Raw genomic sequence first — 20,666 nt, 5'->3', positions numbered from 1 at the left:
TTGGCGGTTAAAGGTGGCTGGATGTGCTGCTGGTAACATCATCCCAACTATGGCCAATATCAAGAATATGTGAAGCTCTACTTCCACATATGCCTTCATGGCATGTGTGCATATGCGTAGGGGTACCTTTAACGTTTGCGTTACCTTATCGTATGGCTATGAGGGGAAATGGAGGAGGCCATTGTATAATCAGTTTAAAATAGTAATGTGGGTAATGAGTAGAGCCTGGGACTTATGTTATAACATATTTTTTTATTTGTCATAGGATCGAATACTGGGGTGAGATTTTTACATGTCTGATGAAAATCAGATGAAATAGATGAACTTGATGAGACATATTTTGATATATTTTTCCAATTTTGCATTTTTACAACATATTTCTTCTATTTTCTCATAATAAGAATTTTTCTGTATAATTTTGTATTTGTCTTCCATGTAATCAGTTATTTTTGTAATTTATTCTTCATACCTTTAGCGCAATAAATAGTTAATATTATCGATGGCAGGGTAAGGAAATTACGAACCAAGAATTTAAAAGCAGATGCAGTATTTTCTTACAGAACAATAGTACCCCACCTTTTTTATCCGGCCGACAATTGATAGCCTTGCAATCATTATTGTGGATAAATTTTCTCTCTCATTGTTGTGCAGATGCAGGAAGTTTAGAAGTTTCAATTGTTCTAATTTATTTACCTTTTTTTTTATGCTTCCCACAACAATCAGCTAAATGTAAAATTAACATTCAGTACATTACAGCCTCTACTCTATCGACAATAGAGTATGAAAATCACTTGTCATTTGATCCAAGCACGTATCAGTGTGTAGCAGTGTGAGGGGATAGAATGCCTCCTGAAAAGGAATCTGCAGCCGTGAGACTGAGGGGCTATGTTGCAGAATTTGGGAGTTCTGTGTTCTACACAGACGACAAGATTTTTGTTTGCAAGTTGTGTGAAATAGGGGTAGGATATTCAAAGATATCTGCATTATTGCAGCATTTAGTCAATGTGAAACACCTAAAAGTTGTGTTTGTGTATTGATTGCCTAGATTTAACAGAGCTGTAGGGAGCTGCCAATTATGTTTTAGTTTCCACAAAGGTGAAAATAGTAAGTGAAACTTAGGATAATTGAAGTGAAGCTCATGATATTTTCAGTATTTTCCCACTACATTCTTCAGTTAAAGGGATTCAGACTTCATGTAATACCCCCCACCCTAGTCGATCTTCCCTGGAAGATACATCCTGTATAATGAGAATTTTGAAAGTACTGTTGTGCATATTAAGTTAAAAGAGAGAAAAACTACGCATACTTATGGGTTGATGGTTCAGGGTCTATAAAATTAAGAAAAAGAGAAGGTGATAGAGATATTTTTGTTCTGAAAACAATTGAAGATGTTGATAAGTTAGTATAATTTGAAATGGCTTCACAAAAGGATTGATGACATAGATAACTTGAAGCAATAAATGGCTTCGTCTGATATTATGGTTTACTATCAAAATGTGAGGGGTCTCAATACAAAAACTTATGAGTTTTATGTAAATAATATAGCAAGTAGATATGATATTATTGTCTTAACAGAAACATGGTTACATGATGGGGTCCTAAGCAGTGAATTATTTCATGATAATTATAGGGTCTTTCGTCATGATAAAACTGGTAATCATAAAGGAGGTGGTGTTCTTATTGCAGTTAAAAATAAAATACCTTCAGATGTTGTTGAACTAAAAAGTAATCTTGATATGTTATGTATTAAAGTCTCTATATGTAACCAATTGTATTATATAATCGGGATCTATATCTCTCCTGCTTCCAAAATTGATATCTGTAAATCATTTTACAATTTGTTTGAATGCAAAGAAGAGTTACAAAATAATCTATTTATAGTTGGAGACTTTAATTTCCGTTGATATCTGACTGTTCATACAATCTACAAGAAGGTGGGCCCTGTTATAAATTGTTGCAAAACTTTTTAAGTTTCTATGATTTACATTCAATAAACAATGTTAAGAATGGCAATAACAGAACCTTAGATCTTATACTTACGAATGTGTATACTAACATTACAGTATCTAGAGATGAATATCCTCTTGTTAAGGAGGATATACATCATCCTGCATTAATTATAAATGTGACTATGGAAATAAAGTTCAAGAGTATTAAAAACAATATCACTCTCAAAAGGAACTTTTGTAAAGCAAACTTTATGCGCATGTATGAATTATTACGAGGTATAGACTGGGCATACTTATACAAAATAAGTAATGTAGAAGAGGCCATAACTTATTTTTATAATGTAATTAATAAGGTATTTGATGAAACTGTTCCATATAAGAAAACTAGTATGCACAGCAAATATCCACGATGGTTTACCGTAGAAATTATTAATAAATTAAAACTAAAAGAATATCATAGAAAACGAAAGAAAGATAGTGTAAATAGTGAGGTAGAATATAAAAAGCTTAGAAAAATAACTAAAATGTTGATAGAAAAAGCATACAAAATCTACATCAAAGAAATAGAACAAAATATACAAAAAGATACCAAAGGATTCTGGGAATTTTTGCAAAGTAAAAGGGGCAAGAGAACCAATTATAATCCTACAATGGTCTTTGAATTACTTGAAACGAGTCAACATATTGTTAATGGCTTTGCGTCCTATTTTAAATCAGTGTATGTAGATAGTACTGGTGTTTATAATCCATCAGAATATTCTAAAACGGAAGTCCCTTATGAACTATCAATTAGGACAATAACATCTAAAGAATATTTTGAAGCCATAAAAAAATTGAAACCAAAAAAATCAACTGGGCCGGAATGAATCCCTCCTTACGTATTAAAAGCATGTGCAGAAATATTAGAAAAACCTTTGTGTTCAATATTCAATTTAATAATAAAAAATCAATACTTCCCTAATCTATGGAAATTAACGCAAGTCTGCCCCATTTTAAAAACAGGAGATTCTAGAAATATAGAAAATTATAGACCCATTGCAATTTTATGTGCACCAGCAAAAGTATTTGAACATATCATATATATATAAATATTTAATCATGTAAAGAGTTTTATAAGTGAAAGTCAACATGGATTTTTTACTGGTAGATCGACAACAACGAATCTAATTAATTTTGTCCAATATGCACACAACATATTGCATGATCGCTCAAGTATGCATGTAATTTACACTGATTTCTCCAAAGCATTTGATAAAATTAATCATGATGTCTTGTTAAAAAAAACTTTCAAGCTTTGGGTTGACACATAATTTTTTGTCTCTTATTGAGTCGTATTTGAATCATAGGAAACAGTATGTTACATATAAAAATGCTAAGTCATATATGTATACTGCACAGTCAGGGGTACCTCAAGGATCCAACTTAGCACCATTGTTTTTCATTCTTTTCATAAATGATTTACCGTTACATGTTAAACATTCATATTGTTTAATGTATGCTGATGATGTAAAGTTATATAAACAAATTAACGAGCCCCAGGATGTTATGAAACTACAAACAGATTTAAACAGCTTATTTGAGTGGAGTGTTAAAAGTAATCTTGTACTCAATATCAAGAAATGCTGTTTTATGATAATATCAAATACAGAACATACCACACATTATGAGTACTTCATTAATCAGGAAAAACTGAAACAAGTGAAAAGTATTAAAGATCTGGGAGTAATAATTGATTGTAAACTAACGTTTCATGAACATATATCTCATGTAATAAATAATGCGTATAGATCTTTGGGTTTACTAATAATAAATTGTCTCAATTTTAGCAGTACTACTTCTATTAAGCTTCTGTATAGTGCCGTAGTTAGAAGCAAACTAGAATATACATCTATTGTTTGGTCGCCACTTTACAAAACCCACATAAAACAAATAGAACAAGTGCAAAAAAAGTTTTTGAGATACCTAGATTACAAGAGGTACAACATGTCTGCATACGCAAACAGAGTTTCATATGTCCTTTTACTGAAGGAATTCTCATTTATGACACTCAGCAATAGAAGAGAATTAGGACAACAGATATTTCTTTATAAAATTATAACTGGATTGTTGGATAATAGAGAGTTTCTTCACCAAATATGTTTCAATGCTAGCACATGTAATTTAAGAATAAGAAATTTATTGCTATATAATATCCCTAAAACTGAAAAGTACAAACAATCACCATTAATTAGAATGAGTAGTATGTATAATAGAATAACATCCACAAATCCAAATATTGACTTTAATCTTAACATTTTGGAATATAAAAATGCTATAACAGCCACACTCAACAGAGATACTTTCACAAATGGTTGATTATTTATTGTATTTATTAATTATTGTAGAATATGTTCTATATGTATCCCTATATCCACATAAATGTGTGTGTGTGTGTTATATAATGTAAATATATGTATGTGGATAAGCTTAAGGATTAAGCCCATTAATATGTGTATGTATTTATTTCATTGTTGTTTCTATCCTATTATGGTCATATTTATTCTGTACACCTCATGAGAAATGTGATAATATTGGTTGTGGATATATGAATAATTTTTGTGTGTGTGTGTGTGTGTGTCTCTCTCTCTCTCTCTCTCTCTCTCTCTCTCTCTCTCTCTCTCTCTCTCTCTCTCTCTCTCTCTCTCTCTCTCACACACACACACACTCACACACACACACACACACACACACTCACACTCACTCACTCACTCACTCACTCACTCACTCACTCACTCACTCACACTCACTCACTCACTCACACACTCACTCACTCACTCACTCACTCACTCACTCACTCACTCACTCACTCACTCACTCACTCACTCACTCACTCACTCACTCACTCACTCACTCACTCACTCACTCACTCTCTCTCTCTCTCTCTCTCTCTCTCTCTCTCTCTCTCTCTCTCTCTCTCTCTCTCTCTCTCTCTCTCTCTCTCTCTCTCTCTCTCTCTCTCTCTCTCTCTCTCTCTCTCTCTCTCTCTCTCTCTCTCTCTCTCTCTCTCTCTCTCTCTCTCTCTCTCTCTCTCTCTCTCTCTCATATTACTCTACGTTATCTAAGTGTACTTATGTTATAGTTAACAACTATGTAATATATATGCATGTTATTTAATCTCACTTATTTTCATTTTCACATTATTTATGTTATATTAATGCCTCTGTAATTGGAGATATCCTTTCTCTGTAGAAGGCAAATAAATAAATATGTATGTTTGTGTTTACTGGGAATTTTTCTGACATTTGATGACATAATTACAAACATTTCACGATAGTATAGAACATAGAGTCCTGTGCCCCAGTAATAAGGTCTCTGGGGAAAAAAATGAAAATGGAAAATACATTTTAGAGTTCATGTGAGATCCCTGTTCTATTGAATTTGCAATAGCTGAAACAGTTATGCTAAAGATTTATTTTCTATTTCGCAGCAATGATGATGAATTCTTCATTCTATGACTCCTTGTGCACTTCTACAACATGGACAACTCCATGCACTCTTGTGCAGCTGATTTTTAACAACACATTATTGTCAACGTGGTTGAACACATTACTCAGCAGAATATATCAGGTACTTTTCATTTTTATATTACCATAAACTTAGGTACTACTGTATCAGTAGTAAGACTTGCATACTTAGGTCTTTTATTTCACTTGCACTGATATGCGTTGTAAATATTAAATTTTTATGAACAAAATCTTTAACATGATTCTTGAATAGATATGTTCACTTTATTGAATTATGCACTTCTTCAACCAAATGATTCATTTAATAAATTTTTGATTACCACTTCTTAACACAAATAATTAATAAGTGTGTTAAACTTTTGCCCCCCTTCCCCTTCCCCTTCCCTTATTTTATTCACATATCAATTGCAGAGACTTGCTGCCACCATCACAGAAGACTATTGATAGGTATTTGCACACATGCCATAAAGGCATATGAGGTGATGTGGAGGTAGAGCTTCACATATTCTTGATCCTGGCCATAGATGAAATGATGTGATCAGCATCATGCCCGACCACCTTTTCCTTCCAGGTACCCATGGATACCCATTGAACCTGGGTCTTCCTTGTTGTAGCCAGATAATTTTATATGCTACAGTATTACAAAATCTATATCCTATCTTATTTCCTGGGGAATGTGAACGACTTTCCATGGGGTTAAATATGAAAGAACCAGTATGTATTTCTCACCCCGGAATTATAAGGTATATTTATAGATATATCAGATTGGCAAAATAATCGGTAATTTTAATGATGAACTGATACACCGATATGCCTATATCGGCAGGTACTGATAGAGTACTGACTAATCTGTCCTATCCCTAATATAAATCATTTTTGTTGCTACCTATAATTTTGTAGATTTTAAAGTCTCCCGATTGTTTAATTAATTTGATTGAGTTTTCATAAATGTATTTGATTTCATTACACGGTTAAAAACTGTACATATAGGCTTTTTTAAGGGCACATTTCTAATTCTTCACTAATATTTCTTAATTTTTAAAGCTAATTCTGAAATTGATATTAAGAAAATCCAGTTTTTGTTCACCTTGTTTTGTTCTTTTTCAGTTTGAAGTTGTTTTCCTTCCTTTGTGTTTGTATCCTGTAAGAAGTGAAATTTTCCTCTTGATGCAAGAATTGTACAACCTTTACATGGAAGCTAAGATGCTGACTCAGTGTGCTATTTTGATTTGTGATGGAATCCAGTTTCAAATTGCAATGGGTCAGAGGTAGGATCAATAATTCAACATATACAGTGCATCCCCAATTTCACATTCCCAGATTTTACATTTTCCCGTATTTTAAGTTTTTTCAGATGGCGCTCCTGAAGTAAGTAAAAATGAGGTTCCGCTTTATATGTTCAGGGTGGCTACTCACTGGGAATTCCTTTAATTCTGGGAATTATGCATGAATTTTTGGCCATGCGAATTCTATATGAATTCTGCGTGAATTTTTCTCCATAGACGTGAAAAATTGCAACTTTTATTAATCTAAATCTCATTGAATTTAAACATGTTTTACAGTTAGCTTTTATTTTTATCGAGGAAGGAAAAGAAAGATTCATGGAAAACAAAACAGAATTCTCTCAATCTGTTTACTTTGTTAGTGTCCTTTGAAGAACAGTTCATCTGCCTGATGGAAGATTATTGCAATATAAGATATCTTGAAGTTGATTAGGTAAATCTGAGTTTGAAACTCTTGAACAATTAACTTTGTTAGTGTCCTTTGTAGAACAATCTATCTGACAGACAGAAGATTAAGGCAAGATAAGATATCTTGAAGTTGATTAGGTAAATTTGAGTTTGAGATTCTCATGCAATTAGCAATTTTTCGTAGATTAATGTATCCCGTCAGATTTGTGAGGTGTATGGAGAAGGAATAATGAGTGCTTCAATGGTAAGAAGATGGGTGAGACAGTTTTGTGTTGAACGGGTTAGTGTTCATGAGCCTGGCCATAGATGGAATGATGTGATCAGCATCATGCCCGACCACCTTTTCCTCCCAGGTACCCATTGATACCCATTGAACCTGGGTCTTCCTTGTTGTAGCCAGATAATTTTATATGCTACAGTATTACAAAATTTATATCCTATCTTATTTCCTGGGGAATGTGAACGACTTTCCATGGGGTTAAATATGAAAGAACCAGTATGTATTTCTCACCCCATGTGAATTATAGCTTCCAATTAACTGGATAATGCAACCATCTGACAGGCATTAACAGTTTTGGTTTGTGCTGTATGTGTACAAATAGCTTCAACTTATTGACTTTTAGACAATTTAATATTTAATTCATATTTTGGAAATGAGAGACGTGGTAGTAGATAATTACAGAGGAAAAAGTACTCACTTTATCTGTAAAACTGTTTCTTCGTTGTTCTATTAATTTCAGTGGCCACTGCCACCATCCTCATTGGAACTTGTTGTACTGGTAATATTTAACCATTCTTATGGATGTTCAGTTATGTTTCCTAAGGGAGAAAATAGAAGAATCACATCAGTTACTAACATAATTATGGATTTGATTGAATATAAATTAGGGATGGGCCAATGTGAAATTTTGGCCAATACCAATAAAGTACCGATATAAAATTTAGCGATATCAATAAATTATATTCTACCAATCAGATATAAAATTCCAAATGGTCCTTGAAGAACCTGAATGGTTCATTGACCTTAATAAAGCTTTATTTGCAGGTGTCTGCACTTCAAAAGAAGGTGCATACCATATTTGGTCAGGAGAGTAGTGCATAGTTCGTTGTTGTTATGTTTCGGAGAATCCAAACTCCCGCCACGTTTGAGGTGTGGTCCGTTTTCCGGATGCACGTAATGTTCCAGCTGCGGAGATCCACCGTCAGATTTGTGAGGTGTATGGAGAAGGAATAATGAGTGCTTCAATGGTAAGAAGATGGGTGAGACAGTTTCATGTTGGACGGGTTAGTGTTCATGATGAAGAACGAAGTGGTCGACCGTCTGTTGTGAATCCCAATTTGGTTCGTTTATTGGAAGAACAGATTAGGGAGAACAGACGATTCACTTTGTCTGAGCTGTCATTAGAGTTTCCACAAATTTTCAGAACTGTGCTGTATGAAAACGTAACAGTGAATTTGAAATTTTGCAAATTGTGTAACCGTTGGGTCCCTCACCAACTGTCCGAAAATGCCAAAAAGGAAAGAATGGGAAGTGCATTAGAGTTTTTGAAACGGTATAGTGAGGAGAAAGAAGAGTTGTTGGATCGGATTGTGACTAGAGACGAGATATGGGTTTTGCATGAAACCCCAGAACAGAAACAAAGCACCATGGGGTGGAGGCACTCCGCATCACCGTGGAAAATGCAACCAAATCCAAAGCTTACAAACAATAAAAATCATGTGCACTGTGTTTTGGGTTAGGCATGGAGTATTGCGTGTGGAATTTATGGAGCGTGGACAGCACATCAATGCCGAAACCTATTGTGTGACACTTCAAAACCTGGGTCTTGCAATCCAAAACAAACAACGTGGCATGCTCAGTTGGGGTGTCATTCTCCTCCACAACAATGCTTGTCCGCACGTGGCAAATGCAACTCAGAAACTCCTGACAGCCTTCCATTGGGAAACACTACCACCCCCCCCCCCCTTTACAGTCCTGATCTTGCCCCATCTGATTTTCATTTTGTCCTCCACCTTAAGGCATTCCTTGCTGGAAAACATTATGGTACTGATGAAGAACTGAAACGTGCAGTTTCCCAATGGTTCTCCATTCAGGTGGAAACGTTCTATGATAGGGGTATAATGAACTTGGTATCTCGCTGTGATGCGTGCTTTAATTCTTATGGTGATTATGTGTGAATGTTGTACCATGTATATATTCTCACTCCTATAAAGGTCATGATATTACTATTTATATTTTTCATTTTATCGCATGATGGAACTTACTTTCCAAACGACGTAATATTATAGTGCAGGAGGCCTTAGAAAGAGCATTTCGCGGGCTAACAGCAGACGTCGCTCGCACACTATTGCCGATACTCTCGTGTCGTCGGCTCCTCAGCCGAACAAACAGGCCGAGGTAGCAAGAGGCAGAGGTCACTCACCCTTCCAGAAGGGTGCAGCTGTGGCAACCGGGCTCGCTTATTCGCGGACCTGATTGGTTCTCGCAGACACACACCCATATTGTCGTCTGCTGTAAGCCCGCGAAGCGATCTTTCTAAGGCCTCCTGCACTATATATATGTATATATACCATTTAATTGAAGTAAATTGGAATTTTTGGATACATTGGAATCTCACAGCCACTTTTTGTTCTTAATATACCTGTACCTGTGTGCGTGTGGTGAGTGAGAAGCGCTAATGCGTGAGGTTGAAATAGAGAAAACATCTGCTTGTAGCCTTGAATTTTTGGAAAGTTCACCTTGAAAACCGGGAATTATACTTGAATTTTATCATGGTCTTACAGTGGCCACCCTGTGGGTGCTCAGTTGGCTCAATCATGTTCACCATGCAGCAGAACAATTCATGAAGACTGGCCTAATCACACATGACTACAGCACTACAATGACTATATATTTGTAAATGGTGTTGGCACCGCTATTGCTGCCGGTAATTAAGAAAAAATGGAATTCGTTATAGGCATCAACATTGAGAGATGTGAGGGAATACGGAAACTAGTGCCTTAATCCTTACAAGTAGCACAATAGTGGTAGAAACTAGGTAGCAGAGTAGTTGTAGCATAAAATTGTTTGAAATTTCATTTGTTTTTTGTAGCCGATTGGAACTTACTTTGTGTGTATGTTTAATGTGTATATTTAAATTGAATAATTGCTTGAATACTAACACATTATTATGAAGAATTAGTTTTGATACAGGGTCGTGGGTTTGAATCCCAACCTAGACATGGATGTTCTTTGTAAGTGTCACTTTCATCAATTTCATCAACATCATCACTCATCCTTATTTTTGCAGTTAAGCAAAAATGGCAGAGAAGCGAAGTAAAATAAATCAAATCAATTAATAATTTTGTGATTTATAATTTTATACTGGAACATTCTCAACATTATATTAAATTTGTCCACATTTCATATCAAGTGTTAACCATATTGTATTGTGTTTTGATTTGTGAAATTTTGTTTTCTATATACTACTATATTTTTTTTGTGTTTTGCTTCTAGGTGCCATGACTTGAGATGCCATATAAAAAATCTGCTGCCACAACTAGCTCCCCTTATGGAATTCTTTGCAGCTGAGGGATATGGAGTGCTTGATGGTAAGTAATGCACATATGTAGAGCCACATATTTATGGTGAATAAAAGATCCAAGGTTTTGGTACAAAAACTGGACATATTTTGGGGTAAAAAGTGGATATATAATGACATTTTGGTGTTAAAACTATGAATGAAAACCTAAATTTGGTGTAAAACAAACCTAATATCCATATTTATTCATGTATAATGCACAATTGTTTCCAACATTTTTGCCTCCAAAAACTGTGGTGTGCATCATGCATGGAATAATTTGGACAGCCAACATGAAACTGTACAGGGTCATTCTATTAATTTGTGACACCTGCATTGATTTTTCATGTTTACGGAACCCTATCATGTTATATATCATTGTAAAACTTAGATTCTGAAGTTTCTGAATATGGCAACAGTATTCCATTCAAGATGGTGACACTAATGTGCAATGCGGTTGAAATAATCTCATTACAAGATGAAGGAATGTGCTGCTAACTGCTAGTTTGAGAGTCCTGATTGTGCCTCGTATAAATGTTACGTTATTTACGGAAAAAAAATATATTTTGAAGTTTTTAAGAAAAACTCATAAAACTCAAAAGCTCATGTAACAGTTTACATGCCATTTAACACGATTTTTCACTTTGTAATGTAATGTTCTGTGACACCAAGAAAAGCAGTTCCGTTCTGGTGGAATTCGAGCAATCACCTCCTGTCACTTGGGATGCATATGAACGGTATTTGTTGGGCGAGAAATAATAGAAAATAACTTCCTGAGCACAGCAAATTCAAAACATAGTTTTGGTCTCGCTTTCTACTATTACAGAATAAATAAGATGGTTAAAGAGGAAAATATTTGTGATGCTAAACACTGTGGAGGGAGAAGGGGGAGGTGGCGTGTGTTGGTGGCTTATTGTTTACACAAGAGGATATACTCTTGGTCCACATAGCAACAGGTGACTCATTGAATACGTAAGATGTCATTCACTCTTGATTGGCATAGGAACAGCTTTACGACCTACAACGAAGAAAGCCATTTCTTGAACCACGCTCAACCAGGACTCGAACCCGGGTCTCTGGCATACCTTGCGATTGCTCTACCACTGAGCTACCGAGCCGACCTGCCCTCACTTGATTTTTCACTATCGCTGTGTTACCTGTGTGGAATAGTGTCTGTGAGCGCTACTGCAATAGGATCTGTTGCCTTTGAAAGACTATAGACTTCCACGTTGCCAGGATCCTCCCAGCATAGAGATGTTAATTCTTTAAATTAGACACACACAGGAGATTACTCGTAGAATTTTTCAGCGAAAAATGCAGGCTCAACAAGGACTTGAACCCGGGTCTCTGGCATACCGTGCGATTGCTCTACCACTGAGCTACCAAGCAGACCTGCCCTCACCTGATTTTTCGCTATCGCTGTTTTACCTCTGTGGAATAGTCTCTGTGAGCGCTACTGCAACAGGATCTGTTGCCTTTGAAAGACTGTAGACTTCCACATTGCCAGGATCCTCCCAGCATAGAGATGTTAATTCTTTAAATTAGACACACACAGGAGATTACTCGTAGAATTTTTCAGTGAAAAATGCAGGCTCAACAAGGACTTGAACCCGGGTCTCTGGCATACCGTGCGATTGCTCTACCACTGAGCTACCAAGCAGACCTGCCCTCACCTGATTTTTCGCTATCGCTGTTTTACCTCTGTGGAATAGTCTCTGTGAGCGCTACTGCAACAGGATCTGTTGCCTTTGAAAGACTGTAGACTTCCACATTGCCAGGATCCTCCCAGCATAGAGATGTTAATTCTTTAAATTAGACACACACAGGAGATTACTCGTAGAATTTTTCAGTGAAAAATGCAGGCTCAACAAGGACTTGAACCCGGGTCTCTGGCATACCGTGCGATTGCTCTACCACTGAGCTACCAAGCAGACCTGCCCTCACCTGATTTTTCGCTATCGCTGTTTTACCTCTGTGGAATAGTCTCTGTGAGCGCTACTGCAACAGGATCTGTTGCCTTTGAAAGACTGTAGACTTCCACATTGCCAGGATCCTCCCAGCATAGAGATGTTAATTCTTTAAATTAGACACACACAGGAGATTACTCGTAGAATTTTTCAGTGAAAAATGCAGGCTCAACAAGGACTTGAACCCGGGTCTCTGGCATACCGTGCGATTGCTCTACCACTGAGCTACCAAGCAGACCTGCCCTCACCTGATTTTTCGCTATCGCTGTTTTACCTCTGTGGAATAGTCTCTGTGAGCGCTACTGCAACAGGATCTGTTGCCTTTGAAAGACTGTAGACTTCCACATTGCCAGGATCCTCCCAGCATAGAGATGTTAATTCTTTAAATTAGACACACACAGGAGATTACTCGTAGAATTTTTCAGTGAAAAATGCAGGCTCAACAAGGACTTGAACCCGGGTCTCTGGCATACCGTGCGATTGCTCTACCACTGAGCTACCAAGCAGACCTGCCCTCACCTGATTTTTCGCTATCGCTGTTTTACCTCTGTGGAATAGTCTCTGTGAGCGCTACTGCAACAGGATCTGTTGCCTTTGAAAGACTGTAGACTTCCACATTGCCAGGATCCTCCCAGCATAGAGATGTTAATTCTTTAAATTAGACACACACAGGAGATTACTCGTAGAATTTTTCAGTGAAAAATGCAAGCTCAACAAGGACTTGAACCCGGGTCTCTGGCATACCGTGCGATTGCTCTACCACTGAGCTACCAAGCAGACCTGCCCTCACCTGATTTTTCGCTATCGCTGTTTTACCTCTGTGGAATAGTCTCTGTGAGCGCTACTGCAACAGGATCTGTTGCCTTTGAAAGACTGTAGACTTCCACATTGCCAGGATCCTCCCAGAATAGAGATGTTATTTCTTTAAATTAGGCACACACAGGAGATATACTCGGTAGAATTTTTCACCGGAAAAGGCAGGCTCGACCAGGACACGAGTACCCATTCTGTTTAAAAGGCATGTGAAAATGCTGTATTTCTTCTGATATATGCTCCTTGTCACTGATGGAGATGGCCCGGTGAAATAAAGTGAAAAGTGCTGTAGCTCGTTAACACAGGTGGTGAAGATTGTTGGCATAGAGATATAGATCATTGTGAGTCAGTTTCCGATATACACTGTGTCCCAAGGATCCATCTGGCTTGCATTTGATGAGAATATCCAGGAACGGCAGGCCGTTATACTTCTCAGTCTCCATGGTGAACTTGATATTTGGGTGTTGTTTGTTTAGGTGGTCTAGAAATGGCTGAAGAGTTTCTTTACCATGCGGCCAGACAATTATGTTGTCGTTGACGTATCTGTAGAAGGTGGTGGATTATAACGGAGCTGTGTGCAATGCTTCATGCTTAAAAGTTTTCCATGAAAAATTGGCTATGGCAGGCAAGAGTGGTGAGCCCATTGCCACACTGTCGGTTTGTTCGTAGTACTGTGCACCTTAGCTAAAGTAGGTAGACGTCAGTGTGGTTTTCTTTTCTTTTTAACAGACTGATCATTTCTGGTGTGAAGTGGCATTCTAGTAATTCCAGCGAGCGAATCTTGAAGTGGCACTTTGGTGCCTTACAGCATCATCCACATTGTCCATACTACTAATAGGTGCCTAGTTTATATCATGTAACATTTTGTAGATTCCAAGAAAGTTTGCCTTTCTAAAATTCAATGATCTGGCTGGGATATTTTGTATAAACTTCTGTTTGTCGAAAGTGTTCTCTACATGCCCAGTCTTAACACAATTACTGTCGCAAGGTTTTGAATGAAGTAACGAAGATATTTTAAGATCTTGTATTATTACACACATATGTGTTACACAAATATATTGTGAAGACAAAGCACTAATCAGTGTTCAGGCCTTCCCGATGGCGTAGTGGTAGCGTCGTCACCTTCTAATCAAGGGGTCCCGGGTTCAATACCTGGTGCAGGCTTATAGTGGTTCGGATCCCACTTTAAACTGTAGGTCAAGTCCTGATTAGCCTTACTGTGCATAAAGTGAACTTAAAACACCAATTCAATCAATCAATAATCATTGTTCAGAATGAGCACCTTTGGCATGCACACATGCCCTAAGTCTCTGTGGCCACTCATGAATTGCATTGCGCACTGCATCGAGAGGAAGATCTGCCACTACCTTTCCCAGGGAGTGCTTCAGACTGACAATACTGGGGTGGCTTGTTGCTAGTCATGTCTTAAACCACAGACCACAATTTGTAATCCAGAGAGTTGGAAGTATGTGGCCTCCAATCTCACCTGATTTCTCTCCACCAGACTTTTTCATCCGTGAAGTTATTTCTAGGGACATGTTTATGTGCAAAATAAAAAATAAAAAACATTTGATAATCTGCAATATGCAGTATCCACCGCAATACAAAACATTACTCAGGAAACCCCAACTCCGTTTTTACGAACATGCAGCATCGTGTCCAGACCTGCTTGTTGTCTAGTCTCTGCACCCTTACCCATAACTATATGTTGACATTTCTTGGATCCATGTTCCCTGACAATCTCTGGACATTGAAATGAGTGTGTGCACAGTGACTGTTGGAACACACTGTACTGATTTCACAAGTTGCACAGTCCTTACGGTGCATGGCTGTTCCTCTCTCTCTGGGCCTCTCATTCCCTGTTCCAGTGTCAATGAAATGCTGGATAGTATGATACATGAACCTCTTTGAGATTCAGAGCTTCTGGAGGGTCCTGAAAATTTTGCCAGCTGACTTCTCTATCTTCTGGAGTGCTATAACAGCCACATGGTTTTTATACTTGCCCCATTCCGTCATGGAAGCTAAACACAAATGTTCTCTTGCTTCGGTAGCACAACTAGCAATGACTCATGTCTTCATTCTTGCCAGGGGAAGGTGTTGATTTTTAACACCAGGTGAGGAGCCACCTTCCAAAGTTGTGACAGTTTAGTTGGTAAGACTCCCAGTCTTATATAGGTATACGAACAAGTGTTCTCGGATTACCTTGCCGGAAAGCTGCAATTACTACTGGGTATATGATTTGTTTGAAATTCATTTTGTGCACTGTAATACACATGTAATGCACCACGCCACCTGCCCCTCTTAATCCAATGTGTTTAGTATCCCAAAGCTTTCACTTCTGTAACCACCTTGTTCATTCTGTAGTAGAAGCGAGATCAAAATTATGTTATGGATTTGCAGCACTTGGGAAGTTATTTTCCATTATTTCTTGCCTGACAAACACCGCTGATACACATCCCGTGTGACGGGAGGTTCATACTCGAATTCTGCCAGTGCGGCATTGTTTTTCTCGGTGTTGCAAATCGTTCCGTTACAAATGGAAAAATCATGGTAAATGGCCATTTCAATTGTATATATATATATATATATTTTTAATATTATTACTAAAAAAATGCAACCTGGTAATTTGTAGTTGTGCTTGTTGATATATACAGTAAAAAATCGTTAATATGAAGTTCAAGGGACCAAAAAATATCGACTTCAAATTGAAGGACTTCGAGTTACCAAACTTTTCAAGATGGCACCTGTTTTTCAGGTGTAATTAAAGTAGAGTATAAATCACCCCCACAATGGATGTTTTATACTTGGTAGTAGCTCAGAAAATAAGCTTTATATGTATATATAATAATATTGTAAGTTTTAAAGAAAGTGTAAAAAATGTTACACAAAATGAGGACAGGGACAAATATTCCAAGGAGATGGTAACACCATTTATCCTGCATAGTTATACAACTTGTTATGCACAGGAGGCATCTTGTGGGAAGGAAAATAGAACATGACATCATTTTCACCAATAAAGTATTTTAAAAGACGGTATTTTTTTCAATTGTGCACAGTCGTTGCTCTTCCGCAAAAATTCTTACAATTCTAGTTCATAAGAAACCGTTTGCACAGAGACCTACAGAAAGGAAAACAATCTGTCGTTTATCTCAAGAACCGAAACTTGGATAAATGTTGACAGCAGTCACACTGGCGCGAGCAAAAGATTGGTGATAATCGGACAGAATGAATATTGGATTTTATGTGGGTTCACAGTGTCCGTTACAGGATTAACTGGTAAGATAAGATTCTCTTGAGAAACAACACAACCTTTCTCGGCACCAGAGAAAAAGAAACTTGGGGCTGTAAATTTAGTTCCGTTTCGGCTGTCTAAAACACATCGTAAAAAAAGTTACGTTTTCTTTGCTTCAGTCAAATTCAAATTCACCCCCCCCCCCCTTTCCATTTTCCAAACTCTTCCTCAACTTGCATTCAAATCCGTGCTGTAAAAGGAAATGCTCAACTTGGGATCTGTTTGCACCTAGGACACATTAAACAACACCACACTCGATAATCATTCTGGTTTGGAATCCACTTGAAACTGTATATTTAGTCTCGATTAGCTCATCAGCAAAAAATGAACTCAAAACAGCTTTACGAAACTTGCATATTTTCAGATATCAAATTGGGAGATTGTTACAATCTCCGGAGGGTGACCCTCATGAGGGCAGACCTCACCCTCACCCTCCAGAAGACTGTAAATGGTGAGAGCGGTGGAGGGTGAGGGCGAATGCGATCTTGGAGGGTCAGGGCGGTGGAGGGCAAAGGCGACTGCGATGTCGGAGGGTGAGGGCTGTGGAGGGTGAGAGCGATCTCTGAGGGTGAGGGCGGTGGACACATCTCTTCAATCACCTGGGGTGTACCACTCATGTGACTCCATCTTCTAGTATGATCTCATAAAGGATACTATCCTGAAGACGATGAAGAACAACTCCTCTGGTGTAATTTGGAGTACCATGCTCAGGGGATAGAAATTAAATGACTGAACTGATGGAGAAGGTACCACACCTCAACGAAGAGTCTTTCTGAAACTGTTTCGCTGACTTCGTCAATTTGAATGGAGATTCACAGGCCTGAGATACATCATTGAGTTCCCACCAAAACTTAGGCCAGTGTTGCGAGACCAACACTGCTTGTAGGCTTTCATGGCCATCCAGTTGAGTTTTCTGAAGGATGAAAAGGAGGTTGGCGATTGCAAGTTATGAGCTTGGCAATGCTGGTCTTGACAGTACGAACATATCATTCAGCTAAGCTGTTGGTAGAGTGGTGATAAGGTGGTGAAGTGATATGTTTGGTCCCATTCTTAAGGCAGAAGTTACAAAATTCGACCAAAGTGAACGTTGGCCTGTTGTTCAATATGACAGTGTTTGGTATACCTAGAGTGGCACAAACCAGCATAAGCCAGTGGATCGTTTCCTTCATGTACAAAGGTTCATGTGAAGGGCATGGATATACAGGTTAGTATTAGTAGTATGAGATAAACACCAGACGTTGAACAAATAACATATTCAATTGAAAACTGGATGTATGTCCTAAACATTCACATACCTACGTAGGTACATTGTAGCACGATACAGAAAGCTAGTAACAGAATATATCAGTCTATGATTTCTCTTCTAGCCATGGAGAACAAACCTAGTAATCATATACTAATACCTGGGCCATATGAATATGAATTATATGTTTTCATTCATAATAATACTAATTGTAGAATATTGTACAAAATTACAGGCTATTTATAAATTATTTGATTGATAAAATTATTGGTAAAATTACCAATACTCTGATTTGTGTACATTGGCCAAAATCCATGGAGTAGTGTTTTACCTGGCTCATCTTCAATAATAATAAAGAAGTTGAGAATGTTGTGGCTATGTGGGGGGAAATAAATTTAAAATATAACAATTTATTGTGTAATGAATACTGTGGAAAAATTGAGGATTCTGGAAAATTCCAGGATTATTCATTTATTACTTACGACAAATTTGGAAATTCCATATTTCACGTAAGTAATTTTAAACTGTGTTTACCACATCCATCATATATTCATTTATATTTCATTTATTTATTTATTTACTGCCTCCAATTACAGACGGCAGATAAATTTACACATACATTGGTTTACACAGAAAAAAACATTAACAAAGCATAACAGTGTTTTTACCAGTCAAGAATATTAAGAAATCAACAGGTAGGTGAAGAAAAGGTCATGAAATTATGCTTTTGGTCAAGAATTTTGTTTTTTATTTTAGTTTTCACAGTATAGTGAACTTTCATTGTTATATACCTGTACTGGGATTTGAAAAAATTGAAAATTTGGAAATCTAAAATTTTATTAAGTTGTGGTTAATATTTGTTCAATTTCTTTCTTAAGAATTTACATTCTTGTATGCGGGAAGTTTTGTAAAGATATTAAATATTGTGGGCATGATGAAGTTTGAAGCATTCATTTTTACGTGCATTAATAATTAAAGCAAGTCTAAATTTCTTGTTAAAGTACAGTTGCAGTTTTCATCTTAACCGATCTTGTGGTAGGGGTTTTTCATTCAATCAAATATCTACCGGGTGGGGCACCAAAAAGTACCACAGCAAATAGTTCTGAAACATGAAGGTTTACGGCAGTTCTAACGTCACGGATGTAAATGTGGTCAAGGGGCCCAGCGGACACAGCATGTTTGTTCTCTAGTCGCCATCTTGAAGTCTGCCATCTTGGATTCAGCTCATGTTCTTGAAATTGGAAGGGGGTCATGTGATACACAATTTCAGGCTAGAAATTCTGAAGAAAGTTAGTATTGACTGAAGTAGGATTGTCAGCAATGTAATGGCAGGTTGTTATCCTTGTTCCAGGTGAACCAACATGTCGTAAACTCATCAGATTGCATAGAAATGGTACTGCTGAGTGGTGGCCTCAGGGTGAGTGTGGGCATTGCATCCATATTTGCCACAGACACCACAAGAAAATTTGGACCAAATTCAGGGAGTCCACCTTGAATAAGAAACGAGAAGTGCCACTGATATGCGGTTTTCGCACAAACGGCAAGTAGAATGCGGGTCACAAAAGTATTATGTATTTGGGGTTCCAACAATTATCGGAAAGTCAAATGTCTCGAACAAAAGGACATGTTTTGAAATGGGACGGGCCTATGTTACATGATACAAGTACAAATAAGGACGGAGATACGGATTGACATGTTTATAATGTTAAAGAAAGCAAAGTTCTGACTGCCCCACTTGACCGCCAGTACTGCTATGACAGGTCCGGACTCGCTGCCACGGCAGTCCTGCTAACATACCACGTGGCCATTTCTGAAACAACCGTGGACCATGTTAGTGCAGACAAGTGAGTCGGGCTACATAGGTACACTGGAGAAGATGGTGTTCATGATCGCAGAAATGGCCGACATGATCCTAGTGTATGGAGAATGTAGGAAAAATGCCATGTTATCGTTTCATGTGTATGCAGAGATATATCCAGACATACGTCAACCGTCACAAGGACTGTTTGACAAGCTTTTCTCTCAGCTGAGGGAAACCGGCAGTGTAACACCTCGCAAATGTACTCGAAACAAGACGGTGACTGGAGAAGTGGGTGAAACCAACGTGCTAGCTGCTGTTGCTGTCGATCCACACATTAGCTACCATGCTATCGCTAGGGACAGTGCGATAAGTAAACGAAGTGTGCTACGCATTCTTCGTCACCACAGGTTCCACCCATATCATGTTTCACTCCATCAAGAACTCCATGGGAATGATTTTAAAACCATGTGAATTTTTGTACATGGGCATTAAGAAACGACACACCTGATTTGTAGTGTATCTAGTTTACTGACGAGGCAACCTTTAGAAATCATGGTCATGTCAACCTTCGCTTCATGCACTATTGGTCCGTAACAAATCCATATTGGCTTCGACAGGTGGAACACCAATGTCCGTGGAGTGCGAATGTGTGATCTGGTATCGTGGTGATCACCTCAGGGCCGTTTTTCATTCACACTGAATGCCAACAAGTATATCAACTTCCTATCACATGAACTTCCACCAATGTTAGAGGACATTCCGTTTCAGACTAGGAAAATCATGTTGTATCAACATGATGGGTGCCCAGCTCATAGTGTAAATTGCAGTAAGGATTGTGTGCAGAATA

General features: G+C 37.7%; 1 protein-coding gene across 2 annotated transcripts in view; it reads left to right on the top strand.

The window, feature by feature from the left end:
• Nucleotides 1-20,666, top strand: part of LOC145999689 (uncharacterized) — a 278,774-nt gene that overhangs the window by 179,226 nt on the left and 78,882 nt on the right. For both annotated transcript variants that reach the window (XM_083136905.1, XM_083136904.1), the window contains exons 9-11: nucleotides 5,416-5,555; nucleotides 6,560-6,720; nucleotides 10,640-10,734. In XM_083136905.1, coding sequence (XP_082993031.1) covers nucleotides 5,416-5,555; nucleotides 6,560-6,720; nucleotides 10,640-10,734 — 396 coding nt within the window. The remainder of the gene's footprint in view (nucleotides 1-5,415; nucleotides 5,556-6,559; nucleotides 6,721-10,639; nucleotides 10,735-20,666) is intronic.

The sequence above is a fragment of the Lepisma saccharinum genome, chromosome 15, assembly GCF_977018435.1.
Source record: "Lepisma saccharinum chromosome 15, izLepSacc3.1, whole genome shotgun sequence".
Lineage (NCBI taxonomy): Eukaryota > Metazoa > Arthropoda > Insecta > Zygentoma > Lepismatidae > Lepisma > Lepisma saccharinum.
Note: the sequence above shows the minus strand (reverse complement) of the source record. Positions and strands in the feature narration are given on the sequence as shown.